Source organism: Trichechus manatus, unplaced genomic scaffold, assembly GCF_000243295.1.
Source record: "Trichechus manatus latirostris isolate Lorelei unplaced genomic scaffold, TriManLat1.0 scaffold00040, whole genome shotgun sequence".
Lineage (NCBI taxonomy): Eukaryota > Metazoa > Chordata > Mammalia > Sirenia > Trichechidae > Trichechus > Trichechus manatus.
The window spans coordinates 18,022,448-18,044,322 of NW_004443976.1; the positions used below are offsets into that span (position 1 = coordinate 18,022,448).

The 21,875-nt window shown below is 49.0% G+C and overlaps 1 protein-coding gene across 4 annotated transcripts in view; it reads left to right on the forward strand.

The window, feature by feature from the left end:
• Nucleotides 1–7,981: 7,981 nt before the first annotated feature.
• SLC43A2 (solute carrier family 43 member 2) overlaps nt 7,982–21,875 on the forward strand; it is a 37,344-nt gene continuing 23,450 nt past the window's right edge. Inside the window, exons 1-5 of one of the 4 annotated variants that reach the window (XM_004376160.2) lie at nt 7,982–8,074; nt 8,942–9,149; nt 18,378–18,585; nt 20,146–20,201; nt 21,036–21,112. In XM_004376160.2, coding sequence (XP_004376217.1) covers nt 8,990–9,149; nt 18,378–18,585; nt 20,146–20,201; nt 21,036–21,112 — 501 coding nt within the window. In that variant the 5' untranslated portion in view covers nt 7,982–8,074; nt 8,942–8,989. Of the gene's footprint in view, nt 8,075–8,394; nt 8,563–8,941; nt 9,150–18,377; nt 18,586–20,145; nt 20,202–21,035; nt 21,113–21,875 lie in introns of those variants that run through there. The other 3 variants (XM_023731168.1, XM_023731167.1, XM_023731169.1) reach the window with 3 other exon arrangements.

Genomic DNA, 21,875 nt, shown 5'->3' on the forward strand with positions numbered 1-21,875 from the left:
CTTACCCCATCTCTCCTCTGCTCGCTTGTTTAATCTCCTTTGTATCTCAAAAGAGATTGACTCACGTTATACCCAACACTAATCCTGCCTCATGAACATAACAAAAACAACTCATTCCCAAATGGGATTATAACCATAGGCATAGAGGTTAGGATTTAAAACATATTTTGCGGGGATACAATTCAATCCATAACAAGCATCTAAGAGAATGAAATTCCTAGGAATAAATCTAACCAGGGAAGTGAAGGACTTATACAATAAAAACTACAAAACACTGCTGAAAGCGATTAAAGAAGACTTAAATAAATGGAAAAATGTTCCATATTCATGGACTGGAAGACTTAATATTGTTAAGAGGTCAATACAACCCAAAGCAATCTATAGTTTCAACACAATCCTGATCAAAATTCCAACAGCCTTCTTTACAGAAATAGAAAAACCAGCCCTCAACTTTATATGGAATGGCAAGAGGCCCCAAACAGCTAAAGCAATGTTGAAAGAGAAGAACAAAGTAGGAGGACTCACACTTCCTGATTTTAAAAATAGTGTATAGCTACAGTAATCAAAACAGCCTGGTACTGGTCTAACAATAAACACGTAGACCAATGGAATAGGATCAAGAGTCCAGAAATAAACCCACACATCTATGGTCAGCTGATTTTTGACAAGGGTGCTAAGTCCATTTGATGGGGGAAGGAAGAGTCTCTTCAATAAATGTGCTGGGGAAATTGGATTTCCACATGCAGAAAAATGAAACAGGATCCATGCCTCACACCATATGCAAAAACGAATTCAAAATAGATTAAGGACCTAAATATGCAAACTAAAACCATAAAATTCTTAGAAGAACAAGCAGGGGCAATGCTGTCAGGCCTAGCTTTCAGCAATGGATTATCTAATATAACAAAAGCACAAACAGCAAAAGACAAAATAAATAAATGGGACCTCATAAAAATGAAAAGCTTTTGTTCATTCAAAGATTTTTCCAAAAAAGTGAAAAGACAAGCTACTGACTGGAGAATATCTTCAGAAACCCTATATCTGACAAGAATCTAATAACCAAAATATATATAAAACTTCAACAACTTAACAACAAAAAGACAAATAACCCAATCATAAAATGGGCAAAGGACTTAATAGACATTTCACCAAGGGGACATTCAAATGGCCACCAAAGGCATGAAAAGATGCTGAGCGTCATTAGCCATCATAGAGATGCAAATCAAAACCACAATGAGATACCATTTCACTCCCACTAGGATGGCTAAGATTAAGAAAAATAGAAAATAACAAATGTTGGCAAGGATGTGGAGAAATTGGAACTCTTATCCATTGCTGGTGGGAATGCAAAATGGTACAGCTATTGTGGAAAACAGTGTGGCGGTTCCTCAAAAAACGAAAACTAGAACTACCATATGACCCAGCAATTCCACACCTAGGTATATATCCAAAAGAGTTGAAAGCAAAGACTCAAAAAGAGACTTGTACACCAATGTTCATTGCAGCACTATTCACGATAGCCACAAGGTGGAAACAACCTAAATGCCCATCAACAGATGAATGGATAAACAAAATGTAGCACATACATACAATGGAATACTACTCAGCCAGTAGGAGTAACGAAATCTTGATATATGCTACAGTATGGATGGAGCTTGAAGACATTATGCTGAGTGAAATAAGCCAATCTCAAAAGGACAAATATTGTACGACCTCACTTATATAAAAAGACAAGAAAAGGCAAAAGTACAGAGACCAAAGTTTATTAGTGGTTACCAGGGGCAGGAGCGAGGGGAAAAAGGGGGTTAATGGTGATGGAAAAATCACACTGATTAAGGGTAGGGTTGCACAACCGATTAGTGTAATTACTGTCAATAAGTTGTACACTTGTCAAAAGTTGAATTGACAAAAGTTGTGTGATAGATATATTTACAACAATGACAAAAAAGAGTAGCTGCTGAAACTGCTTATGTACAACCAAACACCTCATGGGATTTGGTTCCTTGGTTTGGAGGTTTAGGGTCATGGTTTCACGGGACATCCCAGTTAATTAGCCTAATAACATGTTGAATACTTCTGTTCTACCTCCTAGTTTGTCATATAGTGCCTGGGGTCTTCAACGCTTACAAGCAGCCATCCAAGGCACAACTGGTCTCTATTTACCTCGAGCAACAGACGAAGAAGGGAAGTCAGGAATAGGAAGGGAGTATGGAGCATGTGGTTAATTGCCTCCATGAACAACTGCCTCCTTTGCCATGAGACCAGAAGAACTTGATGGTGCCCAGCTACCATTACTGAACATTTTGATCAAAGATTCCACAGAAGAATCCTGATGAAAAGAGAGAAAATGAAGAATGGAATTTCAAATCATCATGGGCTCTAGATTTTCTGGAGCCATGGAGAGTGATTGAACCCCTGAAACTATTGCCCTGAGATAATCTTTAAAACTTAAACCAAAAATATCCCCTGAAGTCACCTTAAAACTGAACAAGAGTTTGGCTTAACTAGTGAAAAAAAGTCTGCCTTGAGCATTATGCTCTTTTAAGAACTATCTGTATGGGATCAAATTGACAACAGCAACTCAAAAGATGAGATAAGAACCTTAGGGGGCACTGAGTTTATGTTCATGATGGAGGAACAACTCATAAAGGAAGGTGAGAATGGTTGCACAACTTAAAGAATGTAATCAATGTTACTAAATGGTACATGTAGAAGCTGTTGAATTAGTGTGTGTTCTGCTGTGTGTATTCTCAACAACAACAACCAAATAAATAAAATAAAAACAAAAAAGATTAATGTTACAGAAAGAAGCACTGGTGGCACAATCGTTAATCACTTGACTGCTAACTGAAAAGTCGGTGGTTCGAACCCACCAGCCACTCTGCGGGAGAAAAGACCTGGTGATCTGCTCCTATAAAGATTACAGCCTTGGAAACCCTATGGAGAAGCTCTACTTGGTCATACAGAGTCACTATGAGCCATAATCAACTCGACAGCACACAACAACAACACAACAATGTTACAGACATGTATAAAGTAAAGCTGAGAGTTCCCTTCTCCCCAGAGGCAGCCTGGATGACAAAGGAAGAACAAGACTTACTTTTCCAGGATACAAGGAAAAGATTAACGCGAAGGACTAATGGTCCACAGCTACCAAGGCCTCCACCGGACTGAGTCCAGTACAGCTTGATGGTGCCCGGCTACCACCACTGACTACTCTGACCAAGATCACAACAGAGGGTTCTGGACAGAGCTGGAGAACGGTGTCGAACATAATTCTAACTCACAAAAAAAAAGACCAGATTTACTGGCCTAAAGGAGACTGGAGAAACCCCGAGAGTATGGCCCCCAGACACCCTTTTAGCGCAGTGGTGAAGTCATTTCTGAGGTTCACCGGGGAGTGGACAGCCCCATAAAACCAAATGAGACTAATGAGGTACAGCAGTCCAGGGACAAGGGCCAGAAGGCAGAAGGGGACAGGAAAGCTGGTGATAGGGAACCCAAGGTTGAGTAAGGATAGTGTTGATGTGTTGTGAGGTTGTTAACCATTGTCATAGGGCAACATGTGTATTAACTGTTAAATGAGAAACTATTTTGTTCTGTAAGCCTTCATCTAAAGTGAGAATAGCAGCACAATTGGAAGAGCGTAGTCAATGTCACTGAACTGTGCATGTAGAAATTTTTGAAATGGTATATCTTTGGCTATGAATATTTTCACCAAAAAAAAAAAGTTGAGGAGAGGGTTGACATGTTGTAGGGTTGTTAACCAATGTCATAAAACCATATGTGTACTACTGTTTCATGAGAAACTATTTGTTCTGTAAGCCTTTACCTGAAGTACAATTAAAAAAAAAAAATCGTGAGAAAAAAAAAGACTTACTTTTCAATGCCTTTTGATCTTGTTTGGATTCTTTCCTCACACTTGTATTACCTAGTTCAAAAAAAAAAAAAAAAAGTTGTCCCCTTCTATTCCAGTCCTCAGAGAATCTAACTAACAGTTTAGGTGCTTCTTAGATTTTTTTCTGTGAAAGTGTAAACTAATATTCAAAACAGAAGCATTTTAAGCATACAGTTCTTCAACATGCTTTTTTATTTAATGATGTGTGGTAGATATCTTTCAATGTCAATAAATATAGAGCTACCTCTTTTTATAAAAACTAGTTACATGGGACTCCATGGTGTGGAAGGAATACAGGATAGTTAAACCATCCCCTACCTAAGAACAGGAGTTCCTAGGTGATGCAAAGGGTTAAGTGCTCAACTACTAACCAAAAAGTTGATGGTTCTAACCCATCCAGAGTGCCTTGGAAGAAAGGTCTACTGATCTGTTTCTGAAAGGTGAGAGCCTTAAAAACCCACTGGAGTGCAATTTTGTTCTGCACACATGGGGTCTCCACGAGTCTGAATCCAGTTTATGGCAACTAGGTTGTTTTTTACCTAGGGACACTTGGGTTGTTTCTAATTGTTTTGTTACCATAAACAATGATGCAATGTGCATATTTGCAACTTTATCCATATTTCTTGTTTTACTGTGCAAGTTTTTCTATAGAATAGATTCCTAGAGGCAGAATGGATTATAGGGTAAGAACATTAAACATTTTTATACTTAACTCCAAATTGCTGTCCAAAAAAGTCGTATGGGTTTGTAGTCTTATAAATGTGAGAGTTCCCATTTCCCCACACCCAATCTGGTAGGTTAAAAATGATATCTCATTATAATTTGAATTCCTATGATTATTCTAAAGTTGAGCTTTTTTCCCCCCATATCTTTAATAACCATTTGAATTTTTCCTGTAGATTATTGGTTATATTCTTTCCCCCTTTTTCAGTTCAGGTGTTCATCTTTTTCTTATTGATTTATAGGTGCCTTTTATATATCAGCCCTGGTGGTGCAGTGGTTAAGCATTCGGCTGCTAACCAAAAGGTTGGCAGTTAATAATCCACCAGTCGCTCCTTTGAAACCCTACCAGGCAGTTCTGCTCTGTCCTATGGGGTCGCTATGAGTCGGAATCGACCCAGTGGCAATAGGTTTTTATATATCAAGGATATTAATTCTTTGCCCAGTTTGTGACTGGGTTTTTAATGCAGTTCATAGCTTCTTTCCTCTTCTTCCTCTTTTTTTTTTTTTCTTTTCTCTGTAGAAGCTTACATTTTTTATTTAGGCAGTGTTTTTCTTTACGATTTCTGGGTTTCTGTCATGTTTAGTGGCAAGGTTTTCTCTTATCTGAAATCAGTAAAATAATCTAAACTTTCTTTTAGAACTTTAGTGCTTGTTTTATGATTTGTCGGCAATGCTGGTGTTGGAGCTTTAGCACTCCTGCCAAAAAGACTAAAAACAAAGAAACAAACAAATATAAAAACAGAATTTCACTCAAACAGACCTGGCTTTGAATCTCAGCTCCGACATACTTGTTTTGTGAGTCTGAAAATGTTACTTAAAGCCTCAGTTTTCACATCTGAAAAATGGAGATAATACTCATCTCCCAGGGTTATTGCTGGGGATTAAGTTACACATAGTGTGGGAAGCACCTAGAATAGTTATTAGCTCTCAGTCAAGGGTGGTTATTATTGGCATGGAGTCTGTGGGTGGTGCAAATGGTTAATGCTCTTTGCTGCTATCCAACCTTTTGGTTTGAGTCCACCAAGAACACCTCAGAAGAAAGGACTGGTGATCTACTTCCAAAAAATCTACTCTGACACACACAGGGTTGCCATGAGTCAGAATTCACAGCAATTGGTTTTTGAGTTATTGGCATTACCAGCATTCTCCCAGCTTTGAATCCTTTGTCCTCGAACCTAGTACCTTTTGCCCCTTTACTTTGTTCATGTTTTAATTCAACAAATATAGTGTGCGTCTGCTTTGTGCTTGCTTCTGTATGAAGGGCTGGTTATATGAAGTTGAATAAGACACAGTTCCTGCCTCCAAGAAATTCATAAATCAGTGGGAGAATGAGGAGACAAACAAATGAGCAGAGAGTTATAAAACAATGCAATCAGTGAACAAAGACACGAATATGTGAAGGGTATTGGGAGTGGTTAGGGAAGTCCTCCTGAAGCACGCACTGTCTGAGAAAGCACTGTTTGAGGGCCAGAGGTGAGAGGCACAGCTCATGCAGGAACCACAAACAATTACATGTGGTTGGAGTATCTAGGAGTAGGGAGGCCAAGCAGCCTCCAGAGGGAGGAAAGGGCTGCTGCTGGGGGTGGTTGGGGGCGGGGGGGGGGGGGGGACTCTGTGGGTCAAGTTGGGGAACTTGACTTTATCCTGCAGGACAAAGAATTTCTGAAGGACTTTGGCAGCAGTGTACCAAGGTCAAATTTGCATTTCCCAGCTAACTGGGGTGGAGCAGGGGATGGATTTGAGAGGCTGAGTTTGGAGGCTGGATGCGCAGACTGATTACATAAATATTTAGGAGATATAGGTGTACTGGTGGGGTGTGCAGGAGATGGAGGAATCACAGTAGATGCCTAATAAATATTTGTTCGAAGGACGGTTCATGGTATCTAACGTCAGTAGATAGTGGTGCTATTACCTGAGAGAGAATGTGGGGAATAGTTTTGGGGAGGGAAAGCGAATTATTCTAGAGCTGTGCGACTTGTGTACAGAGTCCTTCAGGCAGTTGGCTCTACGAGGGATGGAGGGAGGGACTGGAGATTTGTCGGGTGGCGGTGGAAATCTTGTGATTGGCCGAAATTCTGCAGGGTAAGTAGTTAACCGGCTAGGAGCCCCAAGGAGGCAGCGCAGGCCCAGTCTGGGCGAGGCTGCCCTGGAACGGTGGCCAGCGGGTTCTCGGCGGCAGGGGGCGCGCTCGGATTGGGGGACGTGGAGCAGGGGACTGGTAGGCTCCCGCAGCCCTGGGGTACTGGGCTGGTTACCGGAGCTGCCAGGGACACCAACCAGAATCTGGGGGAGACCTGGGGCCCTCCGAGGTCAAGCTGGTGCCTCCCATGGGTGAGACGCCACCGGGCAGCTGAAGCTTCAGAGCCCCGGCTCCATCCTCCTACGCTGGCTTTTTCCTACGGGCAGATCCAGCTTGGCTGATCAGACTGGGAGCCCGAGCCCTCGGGACCCAACGCACTCTCCCAGGAGCCTGACTTGTGCTCGGAGCTTGGAGCTGCCCGTGGGCGTTACCCTGCAGAGAGGGCCCTTACCTGAAGGAGACGTCCGGGAATAGGGCGGAAGGGGGTGGGGGTGATGAAGGACAACGGGCATGGAGTGGTCAGTAGGGGCAGGGAACATCATGACCGGTCAGGGTGGTGTCCTCTAGGGGACCGAGTACAGCGAGAGCGGCGAGGTCAGTGTTTGGATGGGGGACGAGAGGAGACACCGTTCTAGAATGGGACGGACACTCCCCAAACTCCTGCCTGGGGAACCCCGAGGAGCACCTTCCAAGGACCGGGCAGATGGCACATAGGAGGGGGCAGAAAGCGCCTGGACGGGGGACGCCGGGGCAGGTGAGCGAGGAACCAGAACACAAAGCCTGAGGCAACGGGGATGGTAGTGTACGGGAGGAGGAGGAAGCAATGGAGGACGGCGGGAGCCTAATGACCCGCACACCCCGCGAAGCCAGAGCACCCAGGCGTGGCGACTAGGACGGAGGGGAAGTTGGGACTGGATAACCCGCCGCCGGAGAGTGGAGTGCGGGACCCGCGCTGGGTGCGCGAGGGGGGCCAGGGTGCAGTCTGGGAAACCTGGGGAGCGTCACATCGCCGAGCCGGGGATCCAGCCTAGGGGCCAGGCTCCGGGGTGGAGCCCTGGAGAGGCGATGAAGCAATACCTCCCGGGGTTCCCGGGCCGAGTCACACTCCAGTTTAAGGCAGCGGAGCAGAAGTACTGCCCGCAGCTGCTTCTGGCCCCCCCATCTCTCTTGTTTGTCTCCCAGTCCGGCCGGAACCGGCTTCTGCTCGCCGCCGAGCGGGCGCGTGGCTGCTGATTGGCCAACGCCTGTTTCCAGCTCCCCCCCAACCAATCAGCATGAGGCAGTGTTTTCTTCTTGGGGTCGGAATAAAAGGGCTGGAATAAAAGGGGCAGAAAAGGCGCCGCGCGGGCCTGGTACGCACCAGTGGAAGTCTGGTAAGCGCGACTTGGGGATCGGGACTGCTAGAAGGGTGCGGAGTGCATTAGCTGCACGAGAAGGGGTGTAGAGAAAAGATGTGTGAATAAGAGAGGAAAGAGACTGCACGGATGAGGAACCGCCAGGGGAGAGATGAAGAATAGAGGAGGGAGGTGGGGAATGGCGGGGCTGGGGTTCGCTTCCGTAGAAACGGGCTAATTGCCGAGGTAGCGGGTCGGGGTGGGGGTCGCGCGGGTGGCTCGCGCCGCCGGTTTGAACCGGCTTCGCCTCTCCCATGCGGGGTTCGCGTGGCCGCAGCGCCTAGCGACCTAGAGAGAGGCCAATGAGGCGTCAGTTCCTGTGCTGTCAGGCCAATGAGCGGACCGCGGGCGGGCCGTTCCGGAGCCCGGTGTGCTGATCTTATGGTTGAAAGAACCAGCTCTGGGGAAGGGTCTTGAGTGCTTGTGCGAGGGCGCCTGTCAGGGTCTGACGGAGTGACAGCCCTCAGGTATGTCCCTGCTCAGGTGGCCAGACCTCAGGCTGCTTCCATTGCCGCCCCCCAAGCTGTGTCAGTCTCGCTGGGGGCCAGTACTAGTTTCAAGTCCCTGAGCATGCGTTAGTCCTTTCCTGCTTCCATGCCTCAGTTTACCTTTGTGTCTCCCTGCCTGTCCAGGGAGGCTCTAGCGTAGCCGAGGGCCGACGTAAGAGTCTGTCTTGGGTTCGGGGTGGTCCAGGTCGGGGTAGGGCTGACTGGGGCTTCTTCTTTCGCCGCGCGCACCTGCAGCCGGGCTGCGGAGGGGTGACATGCTCCGCGCCCTGCGACGGAGGCCTGGGGCGGACGCGCGGGTCAGGCTGGGCCGGGCGCTGACGCCGAGGTCTGTGCGCAGGTGGCTGCAGGAGCCGGGCCGCCGGGCCGTGCCGTTCCGCGCCGCGCCATGGCTCCCACCCTGGCCACTGCCCATCGGCGCCGCTGGTGGATGGCCTGCACGGCGGTGCTGGAAAACCTCCTCTTCTCGGCAGTCCTCCTGGGTTGGGGCTCGCTGCTCATCATGCTCAAGTCGGAGGGCTTTTACTCCTACCTGTGTACTGAGCCAGGTGAGACGGTGGGGCCTTGGGCTGGGGGTGGTTCCTGGAGTGGGAGCTTTGGGAGGGAGGGGGATGGCCGTGAAGACCTCATTGCGCAGTGCCTCCCTATTGGCAAAAGGCCCATTTGATCTTCACCCAGCTCTGTTGAGTACATGTCTTTGCCCCCATTTTGTGGAGGAAGAGACTGGGGCTCAGAGACATCTAACTTGTCTAGGGCCGCACAGCTGGGTACTGTGATAGACTGATAGACCCAGAACCCCCAAATCAAGTCCAAGGTTTTTTTCACTAGGTAAGAACATTGCTAGATTGTCTCTTCCAAGTACCTGCCACATCGGCTTGCCCGAAGTAGGCCCTCAGTAAATATATTGCTGGCCTGATTCTAGAAGTATGTAAGTTGTAAGGAAGAGGAACTCCGGATTCAGTGGCTGTCTGCAGCGAGAGAGAGGAAGTGGCTTGCCCCCCACCCCAAGAGGATGCATCTAGAATCTAGATGTTTTTCAGTCAGGCCATTATGGAGTCTCTTCAGGGCTTGCTGGATACGGTTTCTTGTCTATTTTTGCTGCTTTATGATTCTGCAAAGGACATTTCCTCCCAAAGGCTGTGAGAACATCTCAGTGGCCTTCCACCCCCATGCCTCAGTGGGGGTGAGGGGAGGAAGAAGATGGGGGTTTGTAGAAATGATATGTTAGGTCTGTCCCCTTCCCTTTGCCACACCACTGGTGTTGCCGAAGGCCGGCAGAGATGAAATCTGCCCCCCATGCCTGTCCTCTCTTCCCCTACCACTTTTGAGGGTCCTAATTGCTGCGGATCAGTAGGTTCAGCTCAACAGTAAAGCCCAAGCAGCTCCCAACCTCCACCCTTTCACCCCTCTTATTAGGCAACCTTGATAGGAAACATTTTCTCTCTGTCCTTTCTCTGCCCCGAACAGCAGCTGCTGTGTAACAGTTGAACTCATATTCTCTCTCTCACCAGAGCCTTTGTCTGCCAGCCCCTGCCCGAGCCTCCTTAGGTGGACATAGCCCAGGCTTGACCCCCTGAATCACCACCAGCCTGCCTTTTCTTTCTGGAGTTCTTACACTAGGGGAAGAGTAAGCTTTGGACCAGCTCATGCTGCTTGTAACCCCTGTGTACAGTCCTCCCTCTTTCCTTTCTCTGATCTGCCCAGGAAATTCCTGAGTGTCTCAGTCTCTAGGGAAACTTAGCCTGAGAGGTTGAGGGCAGAAGAAAGGGAGGGGACAAGGAGGCTGCCTGGAAGAGGGCAGAAAGTATATCATTTATAACCTTTAGCCTTTAGCCACTCAAAGATGTTTCCTAATAGCCTAAGGGTTCTTGGCAGGCCTTTCCCCACATCAGCAAGAAATCTTGGGAGATGAGAGTCAGTCCTTGTTCCCTGAACAAGCTTTCTGCTTTGCCCAAGAGATGTTAGATTAATGACTCTTCTGAAAGGAACAGGTTGGAGTGTTTGGCTCCTTCCCTCCCCCCACCCCTTTCCTCCCTTCTGGAGCATGACCCTTCCTGCTTTCTCTCCTGATGGGCTTTCAGGCTACACACAAACCCAAAAACCCAACCCGTTGTCATCCAGTCGTTTCTAACTCGTGGCGACCACATATATGTCAGAGCAGAACTGTGCTCCACAGGGTTCTCAAGGCTATGACCTCTTAAAAGCTGATATCTAGGCTTTTCTCCTGAGGCACCTCTGGGTGAATTTGAATTGCCAACCTTTCAATTAGTAACGGAGCCCTTAACCGTTTGCGCCACCCAGGGATTCCTTCAGGTTGCACAGAGGGGTTTAAAAAAAAACAAAGAAACCTCATCATCCCCAAATGAAACTTTAAACATGTTGTCCAGACCAGAGGACTATTGTGGTCAGATTTTTTTTTTTTTTTTGACCCACCGTGGTGTTGGGAAGGTCAGATTCTAGGGTTTCTTCCTGAGCTGTCCACTGGTTTAGTTTATTTTATGGTATTGGCAGCCTTGGGGCTGGTCACCTGGTTCCTGCCTCAACCTTGGTTCTTCCTTCATGTAAGTGGGAGGAGTCCAGGGGCTGCATCGAGTGGGTGCTGACTTGGTGCTGAGTTGGTATTTAAGCCCTTGAGAGGCTTGATGGATCTGTCCATAAAGCAAAGTGAAGGTGAAGGGTCAGGTAGTGGGTTGAACATCAACTTCTTATCTTGTGCGTTTGCTCCTGTCTCTGATTTTCGTTTTCCAGATTAACTGGTCAACCTGCTGACCCAGAGTCCTGGATGGGAAGGCCTGCTGATTCCACACAGCTTATCTCTGGCCTCCCTGCTCCTTGTTTCTTGGAGGCCGTGTAGCCTATTGTCTCTTGGCACCAGAAGTCCCCACGCCTTGCCTGCCTAGGAGTGCCAGGCAGATTCAAGGTCAAGGTTTCTGCTTAGGCCTCACATTTTCAAACTTGGTGGATGGTTGAATTTCATAAAAGCAGTTAGGCCATTTATTGAATTTGACTTGGGAAAAGCTGACCAGTCCACAGCTGATTGAGATACAAATTTTCAGCTTTTTGTTGCTTTAGGACTGATGCTTTGATTTGTTTGCTAAAGAAAATTTGCCAGAACCTGTTGAAAGATTCATCTTCCTCAGGACTCCAGCAGGAATCTGGCCACAGACAGGGTGCTGGGTTCCAGCTTGGTGAGGTGGAGAAGTAAAGAAATGGCCCATTGCTCTGCTGCCCCTCAGCTTGTTTTGCCCTGTTCACCAGTCAGTCATGAGAGGGCATAGGGGGCGGGGTCTGGGGATCTGGGTCTGGGCACTTGGTGGGCTTTGCATGATGTCCACTTGGTATCAGCTGCTGGACTCTTCCCCACTCTCCCGCCCTGCTGGAAGCCCTGGTGTGGACAGGAGATCAGCGGGTTCCCAGCCTGGGAAGAGCAGGGCTTTCCCAGGGCTGTGCTCTTTTGGCCTCTGGTGTGGCTGCTATCATCACCCACGCCTGACCTCTTTCTTCATTTTTTCTATCGTCCAGTGGTGCACTTTGACAGGGTCAGCTAAGGGGCACGGTAGTACCTACGGATGTTTAATCTTTTCTTCTAACCTGTTGTTGTTGTTAGTTGCTATTGAGTTGGCTTCGACTCACGGTAACCCCATGAGAATAAAACTTTGCCCACTCCTGCACCGTCCTGGTGATTGTTGGTATGACTGAGTTCCATAGTTGCAGCCACTGTGTTATCTTGAGTGCCTTTCAGGCTAGGGAGCTCATCTTTTAGCACTCTATTGGACAATGTTCTGTTTTCGTTTGCTAGTTTTAGGAAGTATATTGCCAGGCCATTCTTCCTAGTCTGTTTTATTTTGGAAGCTGCTGAAACCTGTCCACCATGGATGACCCTGCTGGTATTTTAAATACTGGGGGTTTGCAGAAATGGAAAAGCCAGTCCTCAAATTTATATGGAAGCGCAAGGGACCCTGAATAGCTGGAGCAATCTTGAAGAAGAAGAATAAAATAGGACTCACACTTCCTGAAGTATTGTTGGCATAGCTTCCAGCATCATAGCAGCACACAAGCCACCACAGTACAGATGGGTGGTGGTTGGCTAACCTACACGTACAGTAAACATTTATTGAGGTGCTGCCCTGAGGCTGCAGAGCAAACCTGGCCCTCAGGGACTCTACATCCTGCTAGTCAGACACAGACCTGTACCACTCCAGGTGGTGATCTGAGTTCCATGAGAGCCTGGTGCCAAGAACCAGAACAATGGAGGGATCTGGCTCAGCTTGGGTAGGGAGTGCCTCTCTGATGTACAGGCAGAAACCTGGAGGGTAAGAAGAAGAGGTGAGTCTGGGGAGGAGGGGCGAGGTGACCCCGGTAGCTAGTGATGACTGGAGAGGTGGGAAGGGGCTGGGGCCTGCAGGGCCTGGAAGGCCACGTGGGGAGATTGGATTTTATTCTCAGGGCAGGAGGAAGCTTTGGAGACAGTGGAGAATGATATTCAGATTTGCTTGTGAAAGACTTAGGAATTGTTGAGGGATTGCCACATGCTGGAGTCCCTGTATCGTGCAAATGGTTAAGGGCTCAACTACTAACCAAAAAGTTGGCAGTTCGAAACCACCCGGAGGTGTCTCAGAAGATAGGCCTGGCCACCTGCTTCCGAAAGACCACAGCCTTGAAAACCCTATGGAGAGCAGTTCTACTCTGCAGCGTATGGGGTTGCCATATGTTAGAATTGGGTTTGGTTTTTTGTTTGTACCACATGCTGGGCGTGGTATGGGGGTTATAAAGGTGGGAGGTCCAGCCACAGACATGCAGGCAGACCCCAGCTCTGGGCTCTTGACTGCTGCAGTCACTCTGCCTGTCGGGTGGGGAGCCATACACCTCACTCTGAAACAAAGCAGAAAGGTGGTCCTGGGTCCCTGAGAGGGGAGGGAGGCTACCATTACATGGGGGAGCCAGGCCAGGCCCGGTCCCCACCAGGGTGGGCCCAGGCTGCAAGTGTGGACAGGCAACATTGACCACTGCTCTGAGGCCCTCCCTCTTATGGTCCCTCTCACACCCAAAGGCTATAGCTTTTGAAAGCCCACCCTTTTAGTTTTGTTGCTGTGAAAGTGACTGCACTTTTTTTCCCCGGTTTATTAAAAAAAAAGAACAAAGAAAAGGAATTCTGTAGCTGGGCAAGAGGGCCTACAGGCTGGTGCCTACAAGCTCAGGTGTATCACAGAGAGGGGCTAGTACTCTTGGCTCTCCGCTCCAACCCTGCCTGCTTTCTGCACATTTTGTGACCTAATTTCCCTCCTCCGCATCTCTAGGCCCCACCTGGCTTCTTAGTGTCTCCTGCAGATCTGTCTAGCTTGGGTTGGCTTCCTGGAACCCTGTGGAGGGCCTGGTCTTGGGTCAGTCCTGTTCTCACATGACAATACTAAGGGCTGCCTGATGTTGCCTCCCACACTGGGGGACAGTCTTCTGCTGTCTTCATTTTCTCAGCATTTTCTCGCTGAGACACAACACGCAATAGAGGGCTGGCCTCCAACCCAGGCCATACAGCGTTCAGCTCAGCCTGACTGAGCTTTGGGACCTGCAGCCTGGATCCAAGTTCCAGCTTCCAATGTACCATCTATAAGACCTCGGACAAGTGACTTACCTGCTCTGAGCCTGCCATATTCTCATGGACAGTGGGGGAAGGAGGGCTAAATGAAACAAGGGAATAGCATTGAGCAAATGCAGGGGCCAGCACACACCAGGCAGTCTGTCAGAGGGAGCAGCTGCTGCTGTGACCACACCAAGGGTGGGGCCCAGGAGGGTACTCAGACTGTCTGTGTCCTGCTGCTTGTTTGTGCTGGACCTGAGGCTGACCTCTCACCCACATCTCCCCTGCTGGACTGAGATGCTGCTTCCTGTTGCCGGATAGACTAAGGGTTGGAGAGAGGCAGGAGATCCTGGGCCAGACCAGCAGCCCCCTGGGGGGGCTCAGCATACAGCCACTCAGAGAAGGGGAGCTGGTCGGGAATTCAGAGGAGTCCCAGCCAGGCACCCCACCCTTGTTCCCTTAAGCATCATCAAGCCAGCTATTCTGCAGGTTTCCCATTCCTTTTGTTTCCCTGGGGCCGTGGGTGAGCGGGAGGGGAACCCAAGTTTGACTCAGGGAGGCTCCCGAGCCTGAGTGGGGTCCTGCACCCCATTCCCTCCCTTGCTTTCTCTGTACAGTGTGTGTGTATGAGTCTTCTGTGAGTGAGGCGAACAGTGCAGGGCATTGTTCTCCTTCCCTGCCCTGGGTCTGCCCCTAAGCAGCTGTATTCCTGTTCTCCACACACTCCAGTCACACCAGTTCCTTGCCTGTCTTCTTGTTTCACCTTCCCTGGCTGGGCCACGCTGAGCCACTCTGGCTGCCCATGGCCAAGGCATCTGTTTAATAAACAGGTGCAGGTGAGATGAGAACAGAGAAGCTTGGGTGGGGTGAGGGCTGAGCTCTAGGCTGGGAACAGTGGGGGGCCCTGGGGCCTTGGCACTTCCTGGGGGCTTGTCTGTTTGTGTCTTTCTGGGCCTCCAGTGGCCCAGGTGAGAGCAGAGAGAGGAGCAGCCTGTGTTTGGGCATCTACTGGCTATGTGGTTATTTGCGTGGGCTGTGTACTGCCAACAAAGCTCTGGGCACACCAAGAGTTATTTCCCCCCAGGAGCAAGGGACACTTTCGTTCTCGCGTTGCTCAATGGCCAGACAAGAACAGCCACTCAGTGGCTGCCCGCCTCCCTCCCCCAGCTCATCTGCTGGTGGACATCACTGCCTGGAAGTCAGAAGGCAAAGGGCCAGGTGGCCCTGTTGGCAGGAATTTGTTTAAGGAGAGAAGGCTGGTGGCCTAAAGTGTAAGGTCCCTGCTCCTGTGTGTAGTGGCTCCAGAGTGAAGGAAGGACAGATACCCTTCCTTCCACTCTGATCTCTCTCCCAATGAGCACCCTCTCCCCTGCCCCATCTCCAAACAATTTAAGACATTTCCATCCCCATCACCACCTCTAGCAAATCAGTGAGATTGCCTTCAGTACACAGCCTTGGGATTGTATCTTCTTTCTTGATGAGCGAAGTCACAGATTTAGGCACCCAACTGTAGTTGCTCTCTGGGAGAGTTGGGGGGGCCCCATGGGGCCTCTACGCATGGACAGTGCTGCCTCTCTCTCTCCATTCCCTGTCCTGGAAAGGCCCTGCACCACCCCAGGCCCTGAGTGATTTCAAGTCCCCGAGGGCAGTGACTGCTCCAGACCAGCATGGCTGCAATCAGGTCTCATAGACCAGCAGTCTAGGCCCTGGGGCACCCCCTACACCCATCCCCTCCGGGCTGGTTTGCTTCTGTCTGCGCGCCAACCTGGAAATGGCCGTTGGCCGTTGCTATGCCAAGACTGTGTCCCTCACATCAGTGTTAGTTCCTGTTGCTGCTGGCAGAGCTGACATCTGAAACCAGCTCCCACCTGTGAAGCAACTCTCCTTCCCAGAAGTTGCCAGACGGGGACGAGCAGCCCAGGCCTGCCACCAAGGCAGGGTGTGTGACGTTCCGAGCTGAATCCACATGGACTTGAGGACCCTGTTTGCCGTGTGATTTGGCTGCCAGTGTGGCGGGGGCCTCTTTTGGAAAACTGAAAGGAAATGGGGGAAATCTGGCTTGTTAAAGGTTTTGTTTTTCTGGCTTCAGGTGGTTAACCTTCTAGCTATAATCTCCTTAAATCCCCTCTATCTTCAGCTTGGTTCCACGTGTCCTATATCCCTTACTCTCTTGATCCTTTTGGCCACTGTGATTTGGTTCCATTGTTTTCGTTCATTTCACTGAACAAGTACTGTGGGCCAGGTGCTGGGTGAGGTACTGGGGACACAGAAGTGTCTAGAATGCAGCCTCTTGTCTTTAAGGACTCACAGCCCAAGGGGGACTAGACAGTGTCATTGCTAGTAAACACACAGGTTTACAGAGTTGTGCTTGCAGGTACTGACCCTGGCTGTGCTGCCAGCCATTTACACCATTATCCCCATTTCAAACCTCCAGTAATAGTAATAATAATCACTTTGAACTATCCATCTGGCACTATCTATGCCTGTGAGCTCTAGAATATTATCTGGACTGTCTCATTCATCTTCCCCAAAACTCCAAGAAGTGGATACTATTATTAAGCCCATTTTACAGATAAGAAAACCAAGGCAGAGAGAAATTGAGTCACTTCTCTAAGGCTACACAAGTGTGAAGTGGAGGAACCAACTTCAGAACCCGGAAGCTGGGTCCCAGCACCACACCTTCAATCAATGTGTTCCCAGCAGCGCTTGGTGGTCAGGGGTTGTATATGGGATGATTCACCTAAAGTGCACCCTTTTCTGTGACCTTGGGGCAGCCCTGGGAGGCCCAGGCTTTGCAGACCTCAGCTTTATAGCCCTGGCACCAGAGGGCCACAATCCAGAGGCACAGTTATCTGAAGAGAAGTATTTCATCCTCGTGTGACCTCGCATCTAATCAGAGGCTGCTTCTGTTTCTGCAGCAGGGTTAGTCAGCATCTCCTAACTACCAGCCCCAGCAAGGAGAGACTTCCGCAGCTGAGCTCCCGGCTGTACTCCACCCTCCTGCTGTCGGCTGCCGCAGCACTTTTTCCTCCCCCTTTTTTGTTGTCATGGTGCTGGGTGGACTTTGGAGGGGGCTAGTAAGGCTGGGATTGCAACATAAGTGCAGCTGACATACCACGCTGGAAGGCGCAGCACCTGACCGGGTCTGGGTGTGGCCACAGGAAGCAGCAAAGCAAAGATCCCAGTGAAGAACGTAAGAAAGGTGTATACCTCAGCAAGTGAAAGCAGATAACTTTAGGCTACTAAAAAGAAGCAAAAGTGCTCTCTCCAAAAGGGGTTCTAAGGCACAGTATGTGTGGTGGTTGATGCTATGAAATTATCAAGGGGAGGGGGTGGCATATGGACTGTGTGTTGGAGAACTGTACTTACCGGCAAAGGAGGGAGGAGGCCCACCAACTCTTCTACAGGCTGACGGGGTGGGGGGAAGCAGAGCATGGTAGTGAGACCAGCAGCCTGTCCTTCCCGAAGATCAAGGGTCTCCTCCCATCCTGGCTGTGGTCTGCTTCCATGGACAAAGCTGTGGAGAAGGTCCTAGCCACCCTGGGGCCCCAGAGCCAAGGCTGGACTCTGAAGCCTATTATTCTAGGGCATAGTTATTCTTGCAAGGGAATTCCTACCCTAGGGCTCAAGGGACAGACATATGAAGCCCCTGGAATTGTGGCCAAGACTTTGTGTGCATTTTCTGGAGAAAAGGAGCATAGCTTTCTTTAAAAAATTTTTTTTTTTATTGTTGCGAAAATAATTATAACACATTTGCCAATAAAACTTTTTCAGGTATACGATTTAGTGATATCAATTACATTAATCATGTTAGCACAGCTTTCTTTATTGGGTTTTCTCTATAAAGGGTCTGTGACCCCTGTAAAAGTTAGGAAGCTCTGCATCATGGCTCCAGGGGCTTGGGCCAAACAGACACCCCTGCTGAGGGCAGTCTGGCATGCCCGGTAGGGTGACTCTGAATGTGCACCTGCCCCCTGACCTTTGGGAACCCCTGCCATGATACCAGAGCTCTGGTGGTGCAGTGGTTAAAAGATCAGCTGCTAACCAAAAGGTCAGCAGTTCGAATCCACCAGCCGCTCCTTGGAAACCCTGTGGGGCAATTCTGCTCTGTCCTGTAGGATCGCTATGAGTCGGAATCGACTCGACGGTAACGGGTTTGCCATGATGCCGGGGTCATGTTTTCCTCCTCCTTCACACACAGAGAATGTCACCAGTGGCACCGTGGGGGGCACAGCAGAGCCAGAGCACGAGGAGACCAGCTGGATGAATGGCTGGCTCAGCTGCAAGGCCCAGGACGAGATGCTGAACCTGGCTTTCACTGTGGGCTCCTTCCTGCTCAGTGCTATCACTCTGCCGCTGGGCATCGTCATGGACAAGTATGGCCCGAGGAAGCTCCGGCTGCTGGGCAGGTCAGTGTGGGTTCCTGGGGGTGGGGAGGGCAGGTAGACCCTGCCGGGTGAGTTCCCCACTGTTAGAATCCTGGCACCTGCCCTCAGGTACGCTGTGGAGCTCCCCAAATGCCCACCCAGAATGGGGTTCCTATCCCACTTCCACTGAATCAGTACTTACTGTGCTTCTCACCAGGCGCCAGTACTGCATAGAAAAGGCACAGGACCCCAGCCCTACCTGGGAGGATCTAGAGTTGTTTATTATCAAGAACACTGGTTTCCAAAGCCCTTTTTTTTTCCTAAGAGTTTCCAAGGCTGTAAATCTTTTTTTTCTTTTTTTTAATTGTTGTGTTTTAAGTGAAAGTTTACAATTCAGGTTAGTCTCTCATAAAAAAATTTATACATGCACAGTTATGTGACCCTACTTGCTCTCCCTGTACTGTGAGAGCACACTCCTTTCCACCCCGGATTTCCCATGTCCATTCAACCAGCTCCTGATCCTCTCTGCCTTCTCATCTGGACAGGAGCTGCCCATTTAGACTCATGTATCTACTTCAGCTAAGAAGCACACTCTTCACAAGTTATCATTTTGTGTCAAAGCCCTTTTTCTAAAAAAAAATTATAAAAATGCATATAGCACAGCGTTTGCCAATTCAACGTTTTTCATGTGTACAATTCAGTGATGGCAATTACATCAATCATGTTGCACACCCACCACCAATATCTGTTGCCATCCAAAGTCTTTCTGACTTAACGCCTCTATCAGAAAAGAAGATATCAAGCATGTACCTTCTATATAAATAAGTACATGAAATTACAAGTTATATACACGTGTCATTTTTGATGCTTCATGTGCTTTATAATGCATATAAAAAATATAAACAAAAATGGATGAGATTAAAAAAATGATAAAGTAGAAGTCTTAATATTTGCCCTACTCCTGGCACCCTAGTGGAGTATCTTGTGCACCCCCTGGGGGTGTGTCCATGGTCTGTACAGCTACAGTCTGCCAGGGACAGGGTCACTTCAAACAGCTGGCCCTCTCAGACCAGGGTCCCCCAAGCCAGTTCCCATTGGCATTGATCGTCCTTCAGGGCAGTGGTTTGCAATGAGCAAGACCTGTGTCTGTGAAGGGAAGGGGTGAGGAGGTGAGCTGAGGAGGCCTTAGTTCCCAGGGCAGAGCCAAGAGGAGGGGGCTGGGGAGCAGCTGTTTATCCATGGTGCCCAGTGAGGCTGTGTCCTCCCCTGGCCGAGAGTGGGCAGGGGAACCCGAGGAAGGAGTGATACCCTCTCCAGCCTGGGAGTGGGGAGGACAGCACAGTATGGTGTTTATGAGATCAGGCTTTGGGATTTGAATTCCTGCTTAGCCACTTACTATCTAGGAGACCTTGAAGAAATTCATTAATCCTTTTGAGTTTGATTTTTCTCATCAGTAAAATGGGGCCAATTATACTCCTTAGAATTGTTGTTCCATTAAATGAGATAATGTATGTAAATGTGCTCCAAACCTCCGACATATAATAAATACTCCAAAATGATAACGACAATAATAAATAACGTACTATTTCTGCCTGCTTTTAGTGCCTGCTTTGCAGTTTCCTGCTTGTTAATTGCATATGGAGCAAGTAACCCAGACTGTGAGTACACTTTCCCTCCACCCTGTTGTCAGAGGCTGGGGAGGGGTTGCCCAGCGGTGTTCCCAGGCCCACCTGCTCTTGGAAGCTGTGCCAGGCCTGGCGCCCACTGCTCAAGTTAGAAGGAAACCTGTTAGACCTTTACCCAGTTACTTAAACAGATGGCTGGGTAAGAGAGCAATTGCCCCGATAGAAGTCCGAGAGAAGCTCCCAGGGTGTGTGAAACTCCCCTCTCCTCAATTAGCCAAGCCTGCCCCTGATGGCCTCATTAATGTCAATCTGAGGGACGAGTTCTCTGAACCAGGCTGGCTGCAGGGGTGTGGTCCCTAGTGTGTACGGGATCTACAAATTAAGTCCTCTTGCAGCAGCCCAAGCCAGTAATTTGAAGATGGCTTAGAAGCCACCTGCTTTCTTCCCCTGGTCCCCACCCTGCTCAGGTGGAGCTGGTGCTGCAAGGATTTTTAGAACAAACACCAAAATAGGACTTGCGTTTCACCAGAATCTTGGCCATGCTCATTTACTGATTTTCAAATACCTACATTTTTGGTTTGAGTCAAGCAGCATCTTTAGGCCTCTTGCTTGCTACTGAGGTTAGTAGTCAAAGGAGAAGAGGGATACCCCTTTGTAAGAGCCCAAGCTCCCTGAAATAGGAGGAGGAGGAGGAGGGTGAGGAAGAGTCTGTTCCATATCCTCTGGTGTCAGGCACTAACCCCCGGTGGCTTGCCATTCCTTTGGTCGACTTTTATTGGGTGCCTGTTCCATGCGGGGCACTGGGTAGGCCCTGGTCTCCCTGAAGCTCATCTGCAAGCCCCTTATGAGCTTTCTGTTTCCCTACAGCTCTCTCTGTGCTCATCTTCATCTCCCTGGCTCTGAACGGCTTTGGTGGGATGTGCATGACCTTCACCTCATTAACAGTAAGTGTCGATTTTCTTAAATTCTCTAGTTCAGTGATCTACTTGTGAATTTGAGGCAGCCCTTATTGCCTTCAATTTCCTTGCCTTCTGCTTCCATATGCCTGGGCATCCCAAGTCATAGAGGGGCTATTAGCAAAGTGGCCTGACGGGAAAGCCAGTTGCGGCCCCCGCCAAGCTGGGGAGGCTAGCAGGCAGGCTTGAAGGCAGCAGGATACAGCTTTCAGAGTGGCCCCATCCCCTGCCCAGCTCTAAGCTCAGCTCAGCTGCTGAGGAAGCCAGCTCACTAGCCATCGCCCAGAGAAGACAGGAGCAGGGGGAGAAAAGCTGCCATCCACTTTTTTCCTTTCTTTCCCATGGCAGCCATCACCAGGGTCTCCAGGAACTCTGGTTAACAGTGCAACCTCAGAACAGGTTTTGGAATTCCCTGGAGTCGTCCCTAACCTTTGCCTTTCTCCAGAATGAATGGGAAAGCTCAGGGGAGGACATGTTCCGCCTCTTCTTGTTTTCTAAATTCCAGTGCACAGAGAGCCCTCCTGGGAAGAGAGATGTTTTTTCAGGATGCTGAGTACCCCCTTATTGGGAGCACAAGGATGCCACAAACTGTGCTTCCTTTTGAGATGGGAGAGGCTGAAGGAAGGTGCCATTTGAAAGAAATAAATTCAAAGAAGGCCAAAAAAGTGCTGGCCCAATGGGAAGGAAAGCACTCTCTACAGGCTCGCCTGGTCAGGGAACGGTGCCATTCAGAGCTGGGGGTTGGGAAAGT